Below are 23241 nucleotides of genomic sequence, written 5' to 3'. Positions count from 1 at the left end.
TGGATAGATATCTTCTCACCTTTCATGGTATCAGGGAAGTTTTCTGCCGGTGAATCTTCAGCAGTTCTCTCTGTATTTTCTGTTATCCCTCTCTGTTCTGGTACTCCAATCACTCATAGGTTATTCTTCTTGATAGAGTACCACGTAATTCTTAGGGTTTTTTTCGTTTTTTAAAAAAATTCTTTCATCTGATTTTTCTGAAATAAATTGGTGTCAAGGGATTTATCTTCAATCTCACTATTTCTGACTTCCATTGCATCAGTTCTGCTTCTATGAATTTCTATTGCGTTGTCTAATTCTGAAATTTTATTGTTAATCTTTTGGATTTCTGTTTGCTGTTTCTCTATGGATTCTCATAGCCTATTAAATTTGTCATTATGCTGTTGTATAACCTTCTTAAATTCCTCTGTTGCTTTGTCTGTGTGTTCCTTGGCTTGGTCTGCATTTTGCTTGATCTGCTTCCTGATCTCTTGAAGAACTCTGTGTATTAATCTTTTGAATTCTACATCCGGTAATTCCAAATATGTTCTTCCTCTGAAAGGTTTCTTGGTTCTTTGTTTTGGTTGTTTGCTGAAGTCATCGTAGCCTGTCTCTTCCTGTGGTTTGATACTGACTGTTGTCTCTGAGCCATGAATAAGTTATTATCTTTATTTATTTTATGTTTGCTTACTGTGCCCTGGTCTCTTGTTTTGTTTTGATATGCCCAGATAGGCTGGTCTTGTAAGTTAGTTTGATTATTGGCATCTTTGAAGCTCTTAGATCCTGTTACTGGGTGGGTAGAGCTGTTAGTAGTTATGTGAGCCCAGGAGTCCGTTTAGGTTTCTTATGTGAATTCAGCTCAGGTGTCCAGGTCGTTGGTCACTGAGCATGTGATGCAGGCTCTCACCTACAGTCCTAGACAGGCAGGGGTCATTGGAGTAGGCCCAGGTATCTGGCTACAGTAGGGGTCATGTACTGAGCAAGGCAGTGGGTGGACTGCTGCACCTCAGTGTCTGGGAAGAAGGCATGTTCCTGTTCCCTAGAGCATGAAGGTGTGTGTTTTGTAGCCAGGCTTTGGGCACCCAATGCTGTTGGCTGTAAGGACTGGGAGGCACCACTTATTCTTGGACCCCTGTCACAGGTGGCGAGGTGGAGTGGGTGGGACCACCAGTCTTCAGGCCCCTGTTGTGGGTAGGTGAGGACCCTCCTTAATAGGCAGAATGGTGTCAAATGTCATGAATCTGCCACTCCCCCTTAGCCATTGTAGTTGAAAATAGGCTTCAGGTATATACCATGTTTTACTGTGTTAGTGAGGGCCTAAGCTGTTGAAATGGGCCCACACAGGCCTATGCAGGGGTAAAAGGTATTCACAACGTTTGTGGAACCCTTATGCCTTTGCCTAGGCAAAGGGCTGTGCCTGCCCTGAGTTCTTGGCTTAGGGGAGCTGGCAGATTATTTACTCCTCTGCTAATTTGTTCCCTCTCCAAGGCTGGAAGAATGGCTCACGATGCGCAACTGGTCCCACTTCTGGCTTGAGGTGGCGGGGGGACAACTGCTGAAACCAGACCTGGAGCAGAGTAGAGTAGGGAGGGCATGGGTAAATGGAAGACAGGTACTTCCCAGAGGGGGTAAAGGGCTTTTTTGATCCCGTGTGGTAGGTTAGACACTTGCACTTAACTTTTGCATGTTCAGCACCTCTTTCCCTTGGTTCTGCAGGCTTGCAAAAACTCTCCGCTGCTCAGTTTCTCCTGGTGTGGAGTCAGGAGCACTACTGCTTGCCTCATCCTGCATGTGCTGGCCGATCCAGCCTGCAGAGTGCCGGCCAGGTCAAGTCTGGCAAATCCTCACTGCTTCTGAACTATCTCTCCCTCTCCCTGCTGCTCAGTTTGACTCCTCATCTCTCTCTTTGATGTTCAGAGCTCCTAGATTGTCATATATAATCAATTTCACTTGTTTTTTTGGGTCTTCATTGTAAAAGGGACCACAGAAAGCATCTGACTACTCTGCCATCTTGGCCCCACCTCCTAGACTGAAAACTTTTGAGAGCAAGGACTGACTGTGTGCCTAACCAATTTACTGTATTAGCTATCACTTTCCATTCCTTCTGTAAAGCATATTGAATGGTGCTCATATATGGAGAACCTACACTGAGTCTGGGCTACATTGAATATACTGCATAATTTTGCTCCTAAATAGTTAAGTTACTACATATGCTTACCCCAAAGGCGATGAATGTATTTCTTCCCAAATACAATTGCACTAGTCTTACTGTAATCATGTAATTTAATTAAATATTGCTTAAAATGATGAAATATGATTATGACAAGAGAAAAATTATTGTTCGTGTCAAAGCTAATTTGAATGATTTGGAAGGATTGAGGAGTTGCTTAAAAAATGCTGTCAAATTAAATGTGGTTGAGTTAACAATAAAAGAATGAATAAAATTAGAACAATTCTATTGTTGCAGTAAGGTAGCTTTAAAGTATCTTTAGGTTTTTATTCCAATTGAAAAGAACCCAGTCGTAGACAATGCATTATGGGTGTGACTTATGCATCTATAGTTTAACTCAAATCAGTAGACTCATAGGCAGAAGCAAAAGTTTTGGCCGCCTCACATTATAAGACTGGTGAGTGCGTGTGCATTATGCTTTACTTCAGAGGAAATTCTTAATTTTTTTTTTTTTTAACGTTTTCCTGTTTTACCTGACTTGTATATTTAACAGACAAAATATTCATCTCAATTGTGCGTGATCCAAAGGCTTCTACTGGGCTTGCTTTGCTTTTTCTGCAGACTCTGCATGATCCATGGGTTCAGAGTGGAAGTTGTTGATTAATATTTATGGAGAGAATAAGCAGATTTCTCAGGAGCAGAGCAAAGTCTGAGTGGTTAGTTAAAATAAATAGGGACAAAAAATGGAAGTGTGTTTCCATCTTTTCTGGGAAGGAGAGGAAAACAGGAGTTGAGTTGGTTTGCAGTATAGGTTAAGGCAGATCATTTCTGGAAAGTCTAGTGGTATGTGATTAAACATGGTCATTTGTTTTGTGTGCTAATCAGGAGCAACTGCAAACTTTTAGGAGAGGAAAATAAAACGGTTTAGGAAAAAAATTAATTGAAATTGAAAGAGGAAAAAGATTAGAGGAAGGGAGACTATAGTGTATGTCCAGAATTATTACCGTGAATATGGGATTAAAATATTCTGAACCGTAATGATGAGGAACTATGATGAATTAATCATCCATGCTGCTAAAAAACCTAAAACAAACCTGTTGCCATCGAGCTGATTCCGACTCCTAGTGACCCTATAGGACAGAGTAGAACTGCCCCATAGAGATCCTGGTGGATTTGAACTGCCAACCTTTTGGTTAGCAGCTGTAGCTCCTAACCACTATGCCACTGGAGAGTAAAGTCTTTCAGAGCAAGAATATTTTCACATTTATTTTTGAATCTCAAGAGCTTAGCACAGTGTTGGCACACTGTAATCAATAAATAGATGTCTGTTAATGCATTAATGATTAATAAAGGCTGAAAGATTGTGAGAGGTAAGTTAATGTGTCCTTAAAATGTCTGAATCTTAAACCAACCACATAGGAAAGACTGTGGCACACCACAAAGGTGTACTATGATCCAGTAAGAGTGGTTATGAAATAGGCTGTGGGACTTCTAGATTTGTTAGATTTGTTTTAGGACTTATGATACACATACTCACCTCACCTGGAGCCTTGAACACAGGTGAAGCTTTTGATCAAGAACTCTTCTTGGGACTTCAGGATGGCCCAAGAAATATTGGATCAATGTGTGGACATTTTGAGGAGATACTGGGGGTGGAAAAGGGCAAATTTAACGTTCTTCCCACAGAACCCAAACTTCCTATTTCATATCAGAGGATTTTGTGGAATGGAGTCCCTGGGCTTCATTCTAAATTGCTTCTGGCTGCCTAATGCATGTTTGTTGTTCACTTTTATTTTTAACATTTTCTGAGAGTAATTTCAGAAGGACTGATCTTCTGAAAAGGCTGGTATTTGGATTATATGTAAATATGCATTCTGAAAAAGCAGAGACTCATAATGGTTTTAGCATTATTTCAGTAATTTAAACAGTAGACAATATTTAGAGGTGTGGGTTCTTTTATATCTCCACTGTACAATCTGTCTCGGCCACCTCTTTGTTTACAGGTGCAACTCCAAATTGAGTACCTGGAACAATGCCTGGCATAAATTAGATGCTCAATAAAAGCTTGTAGAATGACTGGCTAAATGCTTCTTTCCCCTCCTTAGCAGCTGGCTAACCTTGCAGCATTTGAGAGACAGCTGGATAATTCTAGGTCACGTAGGAGTCCAGACTCATATTATGAGAGGCTGAAGACTGGGCACACTGCAGATAGATCATTTATTTCTCTAGCGAGCTCTTTTCCACCACTGACTCCTGCAAATTCTAATGTGTTGGCTTTTATGTTATGGTATGAAGTCTACGCATCTCGTCAGATTTCAGAAAAAAGGAAAGAAAGATATTTATAGAGAAAGAGCATTGAGGAGCACTTTTGCCCAAATAGTATTGATCCGAAACTGAACCCTTCATATAAAGCAGAGTTTTCTGGAAATCATTTCATGGAGTGATGAAATCTTGTTATAAACTTCATTAAGATGATTCTTTGTTTGGAGAGAAAAGAGTAGACAAAGATGACTGATAACCGTAGTTTATGGAAATAATTCTGAATTACCCAAAACCCAGTGCCATCGAGTCGATTCCTACTCATAGCCACCCTATAGGACAGAGTAGAACTGCCCCATGGAGTTTCCAAGGAGCGTCTGGCAGATTGAGCATTTAAATTTTAGGCTTAAAATAATTCCTGTCTTATGGTATGAAATAGACCAGGGAATTCTCAGTTATTGTACATACTACTCAAGTTGTTAGTGCTGTCCAGTGTCTATCTCACAGTGCTTTACAGTGTAAAATTAATCACAATTTATGAGATATGTCCCAAAATGCAGAAATTTGACTTTTCTTTCTTTCTTTTTTTTTTTTTTTTTTACCATTTAACAGAGCTGTTTGTGTACAACTCTTTTGATATGTTTAACACAAAAAAATTTCTTTTTTTCTCTAATGCAAATTTTACCAAAGCCTGTTTAAATTGGTCCTCCTCATGTTAAAAATATTAACCAGGAGGGACAGGAACCCCAAGGTCAGCACACAATATGAAGAAGGAAGGGATATGTCTGGAATGGGACCCTGAAAGACATAGCTGTCATCAAAGAATCTGTCATTCCAACTAAACAACCTGGGGCAATTTAGTCCTGAACTTCCAGTACTATTGCCATGGTTTCTAGACAAAGATGATAGGGCTACATTCCAATTATATCCTTCAGAATGACAGATAACTGAAAAACAGGAAATGAGGTAATAAAACCTCAGGTGACCCAGAAGAGATGTGATAGATACAAGCGACAGAGAAGTGAGGAATGCAAGTTTATATATGTCTAAAAAACACCTTTGTGATTTAGAATGCAAATATATCTTCTGCCAACTCTTCAGACTTTCAAGAGCAATTTTATCCTTTGTCCAGTTCATTATTCAAAGCCAGGTATCTCTTGCTTAATAGAAATTCCCTTCACAGCATTTTAAACTTGGAGAATTCATGAATTAAGAGAATTAAAAAGAAAATTCTTGAACTGTGAAAAGTGAATTAATAAAAAGTATTCCTTGAATTCTGATAATGTTATAAACAGGGCAATGCCATTTTTCTTTTCCTTTGAAATTGGGATCAAATGTAATACTTGGTTATTCCAGTTGAAGATATTATTGTAAACTTTGTACCCCGCTGATATCTGGAAAATATCAGATGATAAATAGTATGTTGGCAGGAAGTTTTCTGCTGTGCTATTGGATTATAATGAAGATATTAGCTCCTGTTCAGTAGGAGAAATCACCAGACAGGGATCAAAAGGTTAACAATGAAGTTAGCAATTGTTCGGTAGATATGACCTGGTGCAGACAACTCTGTTTCTGCGTTTGCTACAATTAAGCAGAAAGGAAGCATTTTAACCCCTTACTGACATGAGGTAATTTTTTAAATCTCTTTAATCTTGGTTTCTTCACCTGTAAAATGACAATAGCCATTTCTCAGAGTTGTGATTTTAAGTTAGATAATTCATATAAAATACTTAGGTCAATATCTGGCCCATAACCCTAAGTTATTGCTGTCTCTTGCCATATACACCGTTTTAAGGTGTACAACTCTTACTCTAGCAGAAGAACCCAACAGACATTGATTGGTAAAGTCAATGGTTGAAAAAAAAATACCTCTACAAAAAGGTTAAAAAAAAACAACAAAAAACTATTTTAGATGTGAAATTAGATGTGTCTGAATGATAGTGAAGAAGAGCACCAATTTAACAATTGGTATTTTTTTTTTTTTTTTTATTTCAAGGATTATTGCCAGCAGAGTGAACAGAAGCATTCTAGATGTCCTGAACCCTGCAGTGACACCTCCTAAGTTTCTCTTTCCGGGTATTTATTTTATGATACTTTGAGGACAACATAGCATTTCTGTTAACACATTGAATACAGCTGTTACAGTTTTATAAATACCATTTTAATCATTGGATTTTTATATATAGACTTAAAAAGTTTTGCTGGATTCTTAAATGTGACTTTTGCTATATTAGGGTGCAATATTTTCCTTAGCAAGGATTATTTTTATAATGGAAGCCATTAGGAAAAGCCAATCTATTTAGTAGGAAGTTTTCTGTATGATAAATGTTGCAAGAATCAATTCTAGGCTTCTATGTAAATAATGGTGTGATAAAGGAAAAAAATAAAGAAAAATGAGGATTTTTTTTTTCCATTCTGAGATTGCCTTTAGAAAGATCTTGGCAATTTGGAATACAACATTTTGTGCAGTTTTTAAATTTTTTTGCTTTGCTCGTCTGTTCTTCACACATCGGGAGAAGTATTTTTCATTCATAAACCTTGAAATTTGACATATCGTCATATACAATGTATATATGTACATATATATAATTATATAAGGCATATAATTTTAGTGAGCATTTATGGAAAAAGCAAGTAGAGACCTAGGATAATTTCAGATAAAAACAAATCAAAAACAGGCTTGGAATTAAATAAATCAATGGGATTTTGAGTTATTACAGTTTTTATATGGTGTGGCTACTTTGCCATATAAACATCAGAAGGCAGTCACTTCTCTCTTCGAAAAGCTGACTTGGGGAACTGACATCTATTTTCATTATTAAATCATTTCACCACATAGGACACAAAGGAAAATGATGATATCCTATTAATATCTAGACAAAGTGTGAGAAGGTCTTGGTGGCTTACCTTAAAAGAGATTTCATATTGTTCTCCTCCCCAGATTTCTAAACCAGGGTCATAGCCACCCAACTCCCAAAACCATTTTCGATCCACAGCAAAGAGGCCTCCAGCCATAACAGGGGACCTGTGGAATGAATAAAATAATCATTAAAGGACTAGGAACATCAAGGACAATGGCATTTTGCTTGAAAATAAAAAAAGCAAACTTTAAGATAGGCTGTAGTGGTCAATTGCATCGACCTTTCCAGCACTGGTTTTCTTTGAGTGTAGCATTCTCCTGGGGCCTCTAATTGAAGTGGACGTGGAGTGAGGGTAGGGGAAGAGTCCTTCTGAGGATTAAACTTTTCAGTTCAGGTTTGAATGTGACTAATGCCTCGTAGAGCCACTTTAGCTTCATCAGTCTGTCATTAGAACTATCTGAAGTTAGTGTCTGATACATTGAGAGATATCACTTAATTCCATGGTTTTTCCTCAGAGTGAAGGGGACCCTTTACTATTAGACAGATAAAGGTATAGAAAACGCTGTTGTAGACAGTATCTTTGATTTAATCTCTCATTATTCCCTAAGCATCATTAGATGCAGGCCATCTCCACTTTACAGATTATGAAATGGGCAGTAGAATATTAAATAACCAACCAAAATTGGTTATTTAATTAACATGCCAAAGTTGGAATTTGAACTGTCTTTTCACTTTAACGATATTCTTTTTAGACCATTTTTGTCTTTCTGAGAAATATTCCTTTTGTTCAGTAGTTTTCAGGTATTCCACTCTGCTAGTATGCATTGCAGTCATGTAGTCATGTTGCTATGTAATAGGAAAATTATAATCATTGGACCCTGCCCTAAAATTTTGTAGGTCAAAAGTAGTGCTCACTATGTGCTGGGGTCTAGGCTAAGAACTTTACCTAATTACCTTGATCAATCCACATAATAATCACATGACTATCATCATCCCTCTGTACTGTCTGCCAGTTCAAATCCACTAGCTGCACCTCGGGAGAATGATGTGGTGATCTGCTTCTGTAAAGATTTACAGCCTTGGAAACCCTATGGGGCAGTTCTACTCTGTCCTGTAGGATCACTCTGAGTCGGAATTGACTCCATGGCAATGGGTCTGGTTTTTTTGGTACAGTTTGAATAGTTCCTGGGAGGTGCAGATGGTTAACATGCTCAGCTGTTAACCAAAAGTTTAGAGATTTGAATCCACCCAGAGGTGCTTGGAAGAAAGACCTGACAGTCTAGTTGCTAAAAATCAGCCACTGAAAATCCTATGGAGCACAGTTCTACTCTGACACACACGGAGTGGCCATGAATCAGAATCTACTCAACAACAGCTAGTAAACTGATACTGTTCAAAGAAACACGAACAGAGATGTTGGAAACATTGTCCAAGGTTGGAGGTAGCATGTGGTGGAGCTAGAACTCGACCCAGGTCCTCTGATTTCAGTCTTCTTGTTTTTCACTACTATACTGTATCTGTATCAGTGTTTGGGGATGAGGAGAGACAACTACGTACATGTGGGTATTAAACAATTAGACAGCACCTTTACTCAGGCCAAGCAGATCTTTTTTTATTTTTGTTAGACCTCTTTCAATATTATTGGCCATTGAATATAGATTTTCAAGCAAATCTTAAAAAAAAAAAAAAACAATTTCAGCATACTTTATGTGATAGTTTTAAAGTTTTTTTTTTTTAAGTTAAGGGTATTCACAAATAACAGTATGAGATATTAAATACTGAATTTATTTTGTATAACTTGAATCATTTTAAATTTTTTGAGCATTCTTAATGGCTCAGAATATGGTCTATCTTGGTAAATGTTTCATGTGCATTTCTGTTGTCGTTGGGTCAAGCTCTTTATAAATATTTATTAGGTTGAATTAGTTGATGGTGTTGTTATTGATTTTCTGTCTTCTATCAATTAGTGACAGGAGGTACTGAAATCTGTGTCTATAATTATGCATGTTTATTTCTTCTTGCTGGTCTATCAGTTTTTTGCTTCCTGTATTTTACTTCGTTAATAAATGTGTAAATGTTTAGCATTTTCAAATCTTTTTGTTGACTTATCATTATGATATGACCTTTGTCATTCCTTGCTGCTGACATCTTTTGCTGTTGTTGTTAGGTGCCTTCCAGTCTCCAGCTCATACCAAACTTACATATAACAGTGCAAAATGTTGTCCAGTCTTATGCCATTTTCATCTACTCACATCTACTTTGATATTAGTATAGCCACTCTAACTTTCTTTAGATTTGTGTTATCTAAACACTAATCTATAACTTTCTCTATTCTCTTGAATAGAATTATTTGTGTCTTTAAATTTAAAGTGGTTTTCTCGTCGGCAGCTTATTATTGGGTCTTGCTTTTTTACAATCCCTGCTTTTTAACTGGACAATTTAAGTCATTAACATTTAATTGATTATTCATATGTATGCAAAAGCTGGACAATGAATAAGGAAGACCAAAGCAGAATTGATGCCTTGAATTATGGCGTCAGCTAAGAATATCGAATATACCATGGACTGCTAGTTGTTGTTGTTGTTGTTGTTAGGTGCCGTCAAGTCGGTTCCAACTCATAGCGACCCTATGCACAACGGAAGGAAACACTATCCGGTCCTGCGCCATCCTTACAATTGTTGTTATCCTCGAGCTCATTGTTGCAGCCACTATGTCAATCTACCTCATTGAGGGTCTTCCTCTTTTCCTCTGACCCTGTACTTTGCCAAGCATGATGTCCTTCTCCAGGGACTGATCCCTCCTGACAACATGTCCAAAGTATAAAAGATGTGGTCTCGCCATCCTTGCTTCTAAGGAGCATTCTGGTTGTGCTTCTTCTAAAACAGACTCTTTCGTTCTTTTGGCAGTCCATGGTGTATTCAATATTCTCCACCAACACCACAATTCAAAGGCGTCAATTCTTCGGTCTTCCTTATTCACTGTCCAGCTTTCTCATGCATATGATGTAATTGAAAATACCATGGCTTGGGTCAGGCGCACCTTAGTCTTCAAGGTGACACCATTGTACTTCAACACTTTAAAGAGGTCCTTTGCAGCAGATTTACCCAATGGAATGCGTCTTTTGATTTCTTGACTGCTGCTTCCATGGCTGTTGATTGTGGATCCAAGTAAAATGAAATCCTTGACAACTTCAATCTTTTCTCCATTTATCATGATGTTGCTCATTGGTCCAGCTGTGAGGATTTTTGTTTTCTTTATGTTGAGGTGCAATACATACTGAAGGCTGTGGTCTTTGATCTTCATTAGTAAGTGCTTCAAGTCCTCTTCACTTTCAGCAAGCAAGGTTGTGTCATCTGCATAATGCAGGTTGTTAATGAGTCTTCCTCCAATCCTGATGCCCCGTTCTTCTTCATATAGCCCAGCTTCTCGTATTATTTTCTCAGCATACAGATTGAATAGGTATGGTGAAAGAATACAACCCTGACACACACCTTTCCTGACTTTAAACCAATCAGTATCCCCTTGTTCTGTCTGAACAACGGCCTCTTGGTCTATGTAAAGGTTCCTCATGAGCACAATTAAGTGCTCTGGAATTCCCATCCTTCGCAATGTTGTCCATAATTTGTTATGATCCACACAGTCAAATGCCTTTGCATAGTCAGTAAAACATCCTTCTGGTATTCTCTACTTTCAGCCAGGATCCATCTGATATCAGCAATGATATCCCTGGTTCCACGTCCTCTTCTGAAACCAGCCTAAATTTCTGGCAGTTCCCTGTCGATATACTGCTGCAGCCATTTTTGAATGATCTTCAGCAAAATTTTGCTTGTGTGTGATATTAATGATATTGTTCTATAAGTTCCACATTTGGTTCGATCACCTTTCTTGGGAATAGGCATAAATATAGATCTCTTCCAGTCAGTTGGCCAGGAAGCTGTCTTCCATATTTCTTGGCATAGATGTGTGAGCTCCTCCAGCGCTGCATCTGTTTGTTGAAACATCTCAATTGATATTCCATCAATTCCTGGAGCCTTGTTTTTTGCCAGTGCAACTTGGACTTCTTCCTTCAGTACCATCGGTTCCTGATCATATGCTACCTCTTGAAATGGTCGAACATCGACTAATTCTTTTTGGTATAATGACTCTGTGTATTCCTTCCACCTTCTTTTGATGCTTCCTGTGTCGTTTAATATTTTCCCCATAGAATCCTTCACTATTGCAACTCTGCAGCTCTACTAGAAGAACAAACAAATCTGTCTTATAAGAAGTACAGCCAGAATGCTCCTTACAGGCAATGCTCCTTAGAGACTTTTCTTACACATTTTGGACATGTTATCAGGAGGGACCAGTCCCTAGAGAAGGGCATCATGCTTGGTAAAGTAGAGAATCATTGTAAAAGAGGAATACCCTCAAGGAGATGGATTGACTCAGTGGCTGCAACAATGGGCTCAAGCATAACAACTGTGTGGATTGTGCAGGACTGGGTAGTGTTTTGTTCTTTTGTACATAGGATTGCTATGTACCTGATGGCACCTAACAACAACAACATGGTTAGGTTTAAATGTATTATCTTCCTCTTCGTTTTCTATTTCTCTGTTATTTCTTTTTTCTTCTTTTTCATTAATCAAATATTTTTCTTAATATCCTTTTTGACTTGTTAGCTATATTGTTTTATTTTTTCAGTGATTAGAAAAAATTATTTTTTCACAATTTACTTTTAAATGATATTATTTCATGGATATTTAAAGACCCTTTCTTTAAGACTCTTTCAATAACATCCATTTCTTTTCTCCCAGCCTTTGGTTGTTTGTTTTTATACTTTTCACTTTATATATATTACAAATCTCTCATTTTATTATTATAGACAGTTCCTGAGTTATAAACTCCTGACTTACAAAGGAAACAACCCCTGTGATGCCTATTGAAATTTTGAGGTATATACAATGGTTTGTAAAAACAAATGAGTGTTACTTTGCGAGATGCATCAAAACACTATTATTATTATTGTATTATTATGTTAAAGATGTTTTAGTATATCTGGAAGTGTTTCTTTAATGATTTTTATGCATAGAAAAGTACACTACATACTATATACTAGAACAAATATTTGACTAACTGACAATAGAAATGAACCATACCTAATTGTTTTGGCACATATGCAAATTTGACTTAAAGACAGATTTAGGAATGGAACTTGTTCATAATTTGGAGACTGCCTGCATTGTTTTTATCTAAGCAGTCAGTTGTCTTTTAAAGAGATTTAAATAATAAATCTATATTATGTATTTAGCACTGTAGTTACTGTTTCCATGTTCTTAATTCTTTTCTGCTGATCCAGATACCAATTGGGTATCATTTTCCTTCTACCTGAAGAATGTTGTTGTCGTTGTTGTTGTTAAGTGCCGTCAAGTCGGTTACGACTCGCGGTGACCCCATGCACAACAGAACGAAACACTGCCCGGTCCTGAGCCATCCTTACAATCGTTGTTATGCTTGAGCTCATTGTTGCAGCCACTGTGTCAATACACCCCGTTGAGGGTCATCCTCTTTTCCGCTGACCCTGTACTCTGCCAAGCACGATGTCCTTCTCCAGGGACTGATCCCTCCTGACAACATGTCCAAAGTATGTAAGACACAGTCTCGCCGTCCTTGCCTCTAAGGAGCATTCTGGCTGTACTTCTTTTAAGACAGATTTGTTCGTTCTTTTGGCAGTCCATGGTATATTCAATATTCTTCACCAACACCACAATTCAAAGGTGTCAATTCTTCTTCGGCCTTCCTTATTCATTGTCCAGCTTTCACATGCATATGATGCGATCGAAAATACCATGGCTTGGGTCAGGTGCACCTTAGCCTTCAAGGTGACATCTTTGCTCTTCAACACTTTAAAGAGGTCCTTTGCAGCAGATTTACCCAATGGAATGCGTCTTTTGATTTCTTGACTGCTGCTTCCATGGCTGTTGATTGTGGATCCAAGTAAAATGAAATCCTTGACAACGTCAATCTTTTCTCTGTTTATCATGATGTTGCTCATTGGTCCAGTTGTGAGGATTTTTGTTTTCTTTATGTTGAAGTGTAGTCCATACTGAAGGCTGTGGTCTTTGATCTTCATTAGTAAGTGCTTCAAGTCCTCTTCACTTTCGGCAAGCAAGGTTGTGTCATCTGCATAACGCAGGTTGTTAATGAGTCTTCCTCCAATCCTGATGCCCCGTTCTTCTTCATATAGTCCAGCTTCTCGTATTATTTTCTCAGCATACAGACTGAATAGGTATGGTGAAAGAGTACAACCCTGATGCACACCTTTCCTGACTTTAAACCAAACAGTATGCCCTTGTTCTGTCTGAACGACTGCCTCCTGATCTATGTAAAGGTTCCTCATGAGCACAATTAAGTGCTCTGGAATTCCCATTCTTCACAATGTTACCCATCGTTTGTTATGATCCACACAGTCTAATGCCTTTGCACAATCAATAAAACACAGGTAAACATCCTTCTGATATTCTCTGCTTTCAGCCAGGATCCATCTGACATCAGCAATGATATCCCCCACAGTACGATAAACTGACAGACATGTGGGGGTACCTGAAGAATATCCTTTTACATTTCTTGTTGTGATTCTGCTGGTGACAAAGTCTTTCAGCTTGTTTATGTCTAAAGATGCCTTTTTTTGGCCTACATTTGTGAAAGATATTTTTGTTGGCTATAGAATTTTTTTTTTTTATAGAATACTAAGCTGGCGGCTTTTTTCTTTCAACCATCTAAAGATTTTTTTCCATTCTCTTCTCACTTGTATTGTTTCTGATGAAAAATTGATCATTACCCTTATCTTTGTTTTTCTGTACATAATGCATCTTTTTTACTCCGGCTGCTTTTAACATTTTCTCTATATCACTGGATTTGAGCTATTGTATTATTATGTGGCTTGGTATACTTTTATTTAGTTTTATTCATGTTTCTCATGCTTGTTGTTACTTGATTTTCTTAGATCTCTGGGTACAGTTTTCATGAAATTTGGAAAATTTTTGGTCAATATTTCTTCCACATTTTTTCTGTCCCTATCCATCTTTCTTCTCTTCTTACCTACCTACCTACCATCTATCTGTCTGTCTATCTATCTATATCTATCATCTATCTATCTATCTCTCTATCTATCTCTCTCTCTCTCTATCTATCTATCTCTCTATCTATCTATCTATCTATCTATCTATCTATCTATCTATCTATCTATCTATCTATCTATCTATCTATCTATCTATCTATCTATCTATCTATCTATCTATCTATCTATCTATCTATCTATCTATCATCTATCTATCTCTCTATCATCTATCTATCTAATCATATCTATTTATCTATCTGTCTATCTATCTATCTATCATCTATCTATCATCTATCTATCTGTCTGTCTATCTATCTAATCATCTCTCTCTAATCTAATCTATCTATCTATCTGTGTGTCTGTCTGTCTGTTTATCTATCTATTTTTTCTCTCTCTCTCTATCATCTGTTATCTATCTATGATCTATCTAATTATTTGTCTGTCTGTCTGTCTATCTATCTATCTATCAGTATGTTGGGCTCCAAATTACACACTTTGTTCATTTTTTAAAATTCTCTTTTCTGCTTTGTTTCATACTGGATAGTTTCCATTCTATATCTTCAAGTTCACTAATGTTTTTTCTGCATTTTCTTATTTGTTAATAATCCCCTCCAGTGCATTTTTCATCTCATATATTATATTTTTCATCTTTTGGATTTTTATTTTGGCCCTTTTTATATTTTACATGCCTCTACTTAGCTTTTTGAACATATAGACTAAAGCTGTAATTACATTTTATTGTTCTTATCTGCTAATTCTTATTTAGTTCTTAGTTTCAGTTGAATTACCTATTCATTATGAGCCATATATTTCTGCTTCTTTGTATTTCTGGTAATCTTTGATTGAATTCCAGACCCTTACATTTTTCGTGCTAGATATTTTTGTATTCATTTAAATATTTTTGAGGTTTGTTCTGTGATGCAGTTGCATTATTTGGAAATAGTTTGATTCTTTTGCATCTTGAGGCTTGTTAGGCGGGACTGGAGCAATGCATAGTCTATGCTAACATTCACTACTCTTAAGGCAAGAGCCTTCTGTGTGCTCTGCTTGATGCCCTTTGAATCACCAGATTTTCCATTCCAGCTGGTGGGAACAGACACTATTCTTGGTCTGCGTAAGCTCTGTGCACTGTAACGCCTAATCCTTTTGACTGGTTCCTTTCCAAGTCTTTGGTGGTTTCCTCACATACATGCTTCTATCAGTGTTCTGCTGACCCTTTGCAGAACTTGGGAGCTCTCTCTCTCTGTGGCTTTTTTTTCCCCCTGATATTCTGCTCCTGGACAGTCTACCTGTCTTAATCTTCCCAGACTCTTAGCTCTGTACCTGCAGCTCAGGCTGGGCTCTGCCTGGGTTGCCTTTCCTTGTAGTGCAGCCTGCAAAACCCTCTGAAAGGTGTAAGCTGGGGCAGTCATAGGGATTACCTCATTGTTTCCTGTCTCTCGGGGGCCACCGTCCTGCATTGCCAGATGCCCAGTGTCTTGTGTCATATATTTTGTTTGTTTGTTTGTTTTGGTTGTTTTAGGTAGGAGGGTAAATGTGGTCCGTGTTACTCCATCTTTTTTCAGAAGTGGAAGTCCCCAGACCCATCCATAAATTTTTATTTTAAACATTAACAATTATTTTTATAATTATTTTAAATAGATATTACGTTCATGTGGTTAAAAATAATTCTTTCGTACACCTGGGTTTGTGGTTTGACATTCTTGTTCTCTATTTTTTTCACTGCAAACAAACATTATTGTTAACTTCTTGGCCAATCTTCCAGAAATACTTTATGTTAAACAAATATACCTTCTTTTTTCCCCCTTTTCTGTATAAATGATTGTATACTACTTGCAGTGTTTATTACTCAATTTTTTTAACAATATATTTTGGTGATCATGCTGTATTGTACTTTGTTATTCTCTTCTATTTTTTAACGGCTTCACACTACTCTATTGTCTATGTGTATATATATATATGCGTGTGTGTATCTACGAACAATTAGATTATTTCCAATATTTTGCTATGCCAAAATTTTTACAATGAATTACTTTGTACACACACCATTTCCCCATCTATATGAGTAAATCTTCAGGATGAATTATTTAGAATTTAATAGTCTTTACTTTTCATGTCTGGAAGGCAAAAGTTTCCTTGTAATTGTGTCCTGACCTGAAGCTTTATGTGATGTTTCACATTAATCCAAACTCGATGATTTAGAGCCTGATTTTTTTTTTTTTTTAATATAAGAGGAGAGTTAGATGAAAGTAACAACCCTATTGAAAAATTACAGATCTATCATAAAACATTAGTATTGTCTACTTTACAGGGAAGAACTGCCGGGGACAATATTTGGAGATGAACTGTGGAAAAGTTTCACAGGCTGAATGATTAAAAAAAAGAAAGAAGAAGAAAAGGAAAGAAAGGGGCATAAAGGATGGATTATGGGCTAAGGAAGAGCAGGTAAAAAGGTCCTGTTTAGGAAGGGTGCAAATGGTTAGCAAGATTGACTGCTAAGTGCAAGTTGGAGGCTCAAGTCCACCCAGAGGCACCTTGGAAGAAAAGCCTGTCCATCTACTTCCAAAACAGCGGGCTGAGGGGTATTGGTGGCTCAGTGGTAGAATTCTCGCTTTCCTTGCAGGATTGGATTCCTGGGCAAGTCACCTCATGGGCAGTCACCAAAGGTCTGTCATTGGTGGATTGTGTTGTTGTGAGCTGAATAGGTTTTGGTGGAGCTTCCAGACTAAGATAGACTAGGAAAAAAGGCCTGGTGATCTACTTCCAAAAATCAGCCAATGAAAACCCTGTGGAGCACCATGATCCAGTCTGCAGCTGATCATGGGGATGGTTAAGGTCCAGGCAGTGTCTTGTCTCATTACACATGAGGTTGCCATGAGTCAGCGGTGAAATTGATGGCGTCTAACAACAACCGCCACCACCACAACGAAGGAGCCTGGAGGAGTGATGCGAGGTATCCCATAGAGGGACGAGCAAGAGACAGAAGGTAGATGCTCCAGTTAGAAGCTGTCAAGTGCTGGGGTGATGGAGGCCCCCACCTGAACTGTGGAAGTGACCTTGGGAGATGGCAAGACCTGCTGTGTGGTGCCATGCACCAGGACTCTTGGTCTGGACAAACTTTATTTTGCATGATATTGGCAAAACTGCTAGATTAGAAGAAACCATGTGCCTGGGGCAGTAGGAGTTATAGTGTTAACTGCTATGAACTGATGCTATGACCTGAAGGACACGTTCTGATAATTTGGCATAAGATTCTAGAAACATTGCGCTCCTTGAGAAGAGCAGCTATTATGAGAAGAGAGCCTGAATTTCCTGCCAGTTTTGTGAAGAGGACCCAGAGTTGGATTTTAGTGGCTATAAAGATATACTGTGATAGATCATGCACACCTGAGTTTCTGTACTGAAACACATACCCCACCATACATATACGAGTTAACCGTTGTGCAACGTTGCTCTTTAGTCAAGGGAAGAAAAGATGACTGTATTTCTCATGTATTAAAGATAAAAGTTTTCATTTCGTCACACTTTTTTCTCCTCAGAGGAAAAAAACCCCAGCAGTTTGTGTTCTGCTCTCTTTTGCATTTTAAACGTAATGCCAACTGCTAAAACCTCCTCCCTTTGATCCCATTTTCCACAGGCTCTCATTTGTTTATCTTCATATTACTTGATTTTTCTCACAAAACTTTCTTGCTATATTTATTCCCCTAGGAATGTTAACACACCTTAGACATGTTTTAATGTGGCTCTGTGTCCACATAACTTTTAACATACTAATGTACTTTATGAGTATGCTCATAATATCATAAATCCAGTTTTGAGTTTTACAATAAAAAACACCTTTCATCCTTGGGGTGTCTTTTAAAATTAACGTAACTATGAAGCAACATGATCCTACTGAAGATTCTTTGCTCTTCTGGCTGTAGACATATGGTGACTTTCCTTAATATTTAATGGAAATCAATTTCTATTTTATATTGAGGCTATTGTTCCAGGTGATAAAATATGCTTTGTTTTTTACTTATGGTAGACAAGTTTACTTATCTACCGGAATTTTTATATTCCAAACTTTGCTGAATTTTAAATTAATGAGACTATAATTTGAAAGTGTACTAAAAACCATACTTTATTTGGTACCAGTGAAAAACTCTTTACGTTCTCCTTTGCAAACCCATTTTTCAAAGTGCGTTGTTGGTTGTTTTCTCTAAACCAAGATAGAATACCTAATGGTTGTAGACCCATCTTACGCATGTGATCTTCCTAATATTCTCTATTTCACATATTGACTCTTTCCCTCATATGTGAAAAAAAAAAATGGTGGTGCTTTAATAAAAATCTTTCTCCAGGGAATTTTTATTTATTTCCTTACATTTTCAGGCAGAAAGTGTTATTTCTAATATTGATATGACTCATGTGATCCTGGGAATCAGAATAATTTTTAGAAATGACAACATGCCAAAAGATAAATATACATATAAAGTATTTAAAATGTGTACTAACAGTTAAAATTCAGATCCAGAAATCTAAAGGAAGCCTGTAAATAAATTGATTCTCAATTTCCTTTCATTTCAGTGGCTACAGTGAACATTTCAGAAATGTGGGTTGCGATGTGAATTTGATTGGAAATGAAATGGCATGATTCCCCTCAGGACTCAGTCAAGCCAAGTCAACCAACAGAAAGATGAACCACAGAATTTGCAATTATGTCACCCGAAATTTTTAGTTGGCCTATGACTCAGAACACTTATAGCTAAAATCTAATTATTTTCAGCTAGAATTCCATTGTTCAGTAGGATGATATTGCAGGTTAAAACCCAAAAAATTCTTAATGATTGTTCTACGTATTAAGTCATTACTTGAATTGGAATTTAGAAAAAATGTGGCCAAGTAGCTACTGATAAATTCATTTTTGTAATTAATTTTTTAAAAATTACCATTTTGGTATAATTTACTTTCTTTTTATGGTATAGCAAGAAGACTATGAGGGTGTAGGAGGAATGTCACCCTTTTGTCATGCAAGGAAGTGGTCACTCTAGGGGCAAAGAATGAGGTAGGCCTTGGGGCTGGGAGAAAGAGGTCTCCTCTGGAGGACCAGGATGCAGAAGTGGCAGGGAAAATTTAGTTCTAATCAAAATGTGGCTATGCTATACTTTCTCCTGACTCATTCACCTTGGGACTATGGATATTCAATGGGGGAAATAGCTGATAACATGTAAACTGAAAAAATCATGTAAGTACAGAGGCTTAACCCAGGAAAATCAGGGCTATGGTTGGTACAAGCATAGCTGAGTAAGCTGAGGTTTACTCTCTCTGCTCTTTGCAGTGTCAAGAAGTCCTACTGGAGGATGAACCCCCAAAACTATTGCCCTGAGATAATCTTCAAACCTTAAAGTGTAAACGAAAAATGGCCCCTGAAGTCTTCTTTAAACCAAACAATTGTTGTTGTTGTTGTGTACCACAGAGTCAATTCTGATTCACAGCAACCCTGTAGGACAGACTAGAATGGCTCCATAGTGTTTCCTAGGCTGTAATCTTTATGGGAGCAGATAGCCATGTCTTTTCTTCTGCAGAGCAGCTGGGGGATTTGAACTGCCAGCATTTTGGTTAGCAGCTTAGAGCTTAACCATCATGCCACCAGGGCTTCTTAGTAAAGAATGCTTGCCTTGAGCATCGTGCTCAAGTTTTAAAGAACTATCTATGTGAGGCCAGATTGACAACACCAACCCCAAAGTTGAGCTAGAAAGCGAGGTTATATCAATGGAGGAGCAACAATTCAGAAAAGGCGAGTGAGAATGGTTGTGCGACTTGAAGAATGTAATCAATGTCACAGAATTTGACATGTAGAAATGGTTGAATTAGTGTGTGTTTTGCTGTGTATGTTCTCAACAGCAATTAAAAAACAAAAAATAAAAAGAAGTCCTACTGGACAAGTGACTCTGATCTATGCCTCGGTATCATTGTGCTTCTTACTTCCTTTGCTGTGCTACTCCAGCAAAAATAGCAAGAGAAATTTTTGGGTTTTCTTTCTAAGAGGCCTTCGTTATTTGAACTGTATCCTAGAAATAAGAGGTTCTTTGACTTGCAACATAGAGGAAGGACGCTAAAAGTAGCACAATTAACAAGATGAGGATCTCAGATTTGTTAAATTTGGGTATTAAATGAAATGTGACTTTATGCTAGGTTGTAACAATAATGGCCCAAGTGATTCACAACTTCCTGTATCCATGCCCTTTTGTGGTACCTCCCACATTGATGTTCTTAGCCATGTGATTTGCTTCAGCCAATAGGACATCAAAAACATGGTGCAAGCAGAGACCTTGTGCATTAGGGCTTACCTTCTCTCTCACTGCCTCTGGAAGCCTGCTATCAGGTGAAGAAGCCTGAGCTAGCCTGCTGGAAACACATGGCCCAGCTGACAATCAGCACAAGCCACCAGATATGTAACTAAGAGTATTTTAGACCATCTAGCTCCCTTTGAGCCGCTAGATGACTACGGCCACACGAGTGACCCGAAGCAGAGGGTGAAAAACTGTCCTGGTTTGCATGAGACTATTGGGTTTTCTGAGATGCCAGAAACTGGGTAAGTCTCAGACAAAGCAAGGTGAGTTAGCTGCTCTACCCAGGCAAGACCAGAAGAACCTTTCTACAGAGCTCAGTCCAAATTTATGACCCTCAGCATCTGAATCAACAAAGTTCTGGGATGATTTGTTATGTACCTATAGATAGCCAATATAGACCTCATTTTGAGTTCCAAGCTCTTAGAGGAGGACGTATTAGAAATTTTATTAGGCTACTGATAAATGATAAAAATTTCAGTTGTTATTGTTGTTAGGAGCCCTCAAGTTGGTTCCAACTCATAGTGACGCTATGTACAACAGAATGTAATTTACTGCCTGGTCCTGCGCCATCCTCACAATTGTTACGCTTCAACCCATTGTTGCAGCCACTGTGTCAATCCATCATGTTGAGGGTCTTCATCTTTTTTGATGACCCTCTACCAAGCTTGATGTCCTTCTCCAAAGACTGGTCCCTCCTGATAACATGTCCAAAGCAAGTGAGACAAAATCTTGCTATACTTGCTTCTAAGGAGCATTCTGGCTATACTATTTCCAAGACAGATTTATTCATTCTTCTGGTAGTCCATGGTATATTCAATATCACTAACACCATGATTCAAAGGCATCAATTCTTCTTCAGTCTTCCTTATTCATAGTCCAGCTTTCACATGCATATGCACCACGGCTTAGGTAAGGTGCACTTTAATCTTTAAAGTGACATCTTTGCTTTTAACACTTTAAAAAGGTCTTTTGCAGCAGATTTTCCCAATGCACTGCGTCGTTTGATTTCTTGACTGCTGCTTTCATGGTTAGTTTCTTAATTTCTAAGGGCTGGTTGACACAAGCTTATTTCTTGTTATTTCCACTAGTACCATAAGGTATACTGCAATGTATAACTGGATTTTGGAGCTGCTCATAATGAAAGTGAAAGCATTATTAGAAAAAATTCTTTTATTTTTCTAGATTTACAAATATTAGGGTTTATAAAAGACTTAGTCTAGAAGAATAAGGGCCAACTAGTTATCCAAAAGCTGGTGGCAGAATTATGACTTTTCAGCTTTTTGGCTAAAATGTGGAGGAAAACAAAATTATAAGCCACAGTACAAATTTTGTGCTATTTTGTACTATGATTTATAATATTGTCTTCATCACACACATAAACACACATAATATATGTAGTGGTTTAAAAGGTTTTATAAAATTCAATATGCTTTTTTGCTCTTTATTTCATATTTAGAATAGGATACTCTCCTGTGAAAGGATACAAAGAATGAATGGAAGAAGAAATCTTGTGTATGTCACTACAGATTATGTAGGACATTAAACCAAACTTTTTTTTTTTATAGCCATAAATATAGTGTGATGGCCTTGGTTTGATGTTTCAATTAAGTTAGTGGTTCTGAAGTCGCTCAGAAAACTGCTGTCTCTACATCGTCACTAGCTGGTGCTGAGTTTAACGTGAGATGAAATTGAAGACTGTTGATGTCAAGGGCTGCATCAACAATGGTCTCAGTGGGGGCAAGAGGAGAATGGATATTTTTTCAGTCTTAGTTTTCCATTATATGACTAGTATGTTGTGTCCCTTAGCTACTTCTCTGTGTCAGAAGTCTTTGGGTGGTTTTTCTCTTGACTGCTAACTGAGAGGTTGGTGGTTTAAACCTACCCAAATGTGCCTCGGAAGAAAAGTTTGGTGATCCACTCCTGAAAGATCACAGCTATTGCAGGCCTTATGGAGAACAGTTCTATTCCAACACATGTGGGGTGGCCATGAGCCAGAATAGACTCTTTTTTTTTTTTTTTTGGTGGCCTAAAATGGCATGTGTGTGTTTGTTTAAGTATGTACAAGTGGAAAGCTTACCAAGAATGGGGATCAAAGTGATTAGTTCCAAAATATCTTTCCTCACTCCTATGGCGAGTGGGTGAATGGATTCACCTATGTGGACAGAGCTGATGTTTTCCTACTCTATTGGAAACCCAGGTGCCGTAGTAGTTAAGTGTTATGGCTGCTAACCAAAGGGTCAGTAGTTCAAATCTGCCAGGCTCTCCTTGGAGACTCTATGGGGCAGTTCTGCTCTGTCCTATAGAGTCTCTATGAGTCAGAATCAACTCTACGGTACTGGGTTTTTTTTTTTGTTGTTGTTGTTTGTTTGTTTTGGTATTTCCTGGTACAGGTCGCTATGAGTCGGAATCGACTCGACGGCACTGGGTTTTCTTTTTTATTTTAGGTGCATGCTAAACAATATACTGGAGCTATGCCCCATTGCTCAAAAATGACAGAATATACCTGGTATCCCCTAAAGAACTCTCCTCAAAGATGC

The 23241-nt window shown here is 37.8% G+C and overlaps 1 protein-coding gene across 1 annotated transcript in view; it reads right to left on the bottom strand.

The window, feature by feature from the left end:
- Nucleotides 1-23241, bottom strand: part of GALNTL6 (polypeptide N-acetylgalactosaminyltransferase like 6) — a 1356076-nt gene that overhangs the window by 132143 nt on the left and 1200692 nt on the right. Inside the window, exon 8 of the mRNA XM_049864011.1 lies at nucleotides 7316-7433. Within this exon, the coding sequence (XP_049719968.1) occupies nucleotides 7316-7433 (118 nt within the window). The remainder of the gene's footprint in view (nucleotides 1-7315; nucleotides 7434-23241) is intronic.

This window comes from Elephas maximus, chromosome 21, assembly GCF_024166365.1.
Source record: "Elephas maximus indicus isolate mEleMax1 chromosome 21, mEleMax1 primary haplotype, whole genome shotgun sequence".
NCBI classification, from domain to species: Eukaryota; Metazoa; Chordata; class Mammalia; order Proboscidea; family Elephantidae; genus Elephas; species Elephas maximus.
This window is presented reverse-complemented; position numbering and strand designations above follow the sequence as displayed.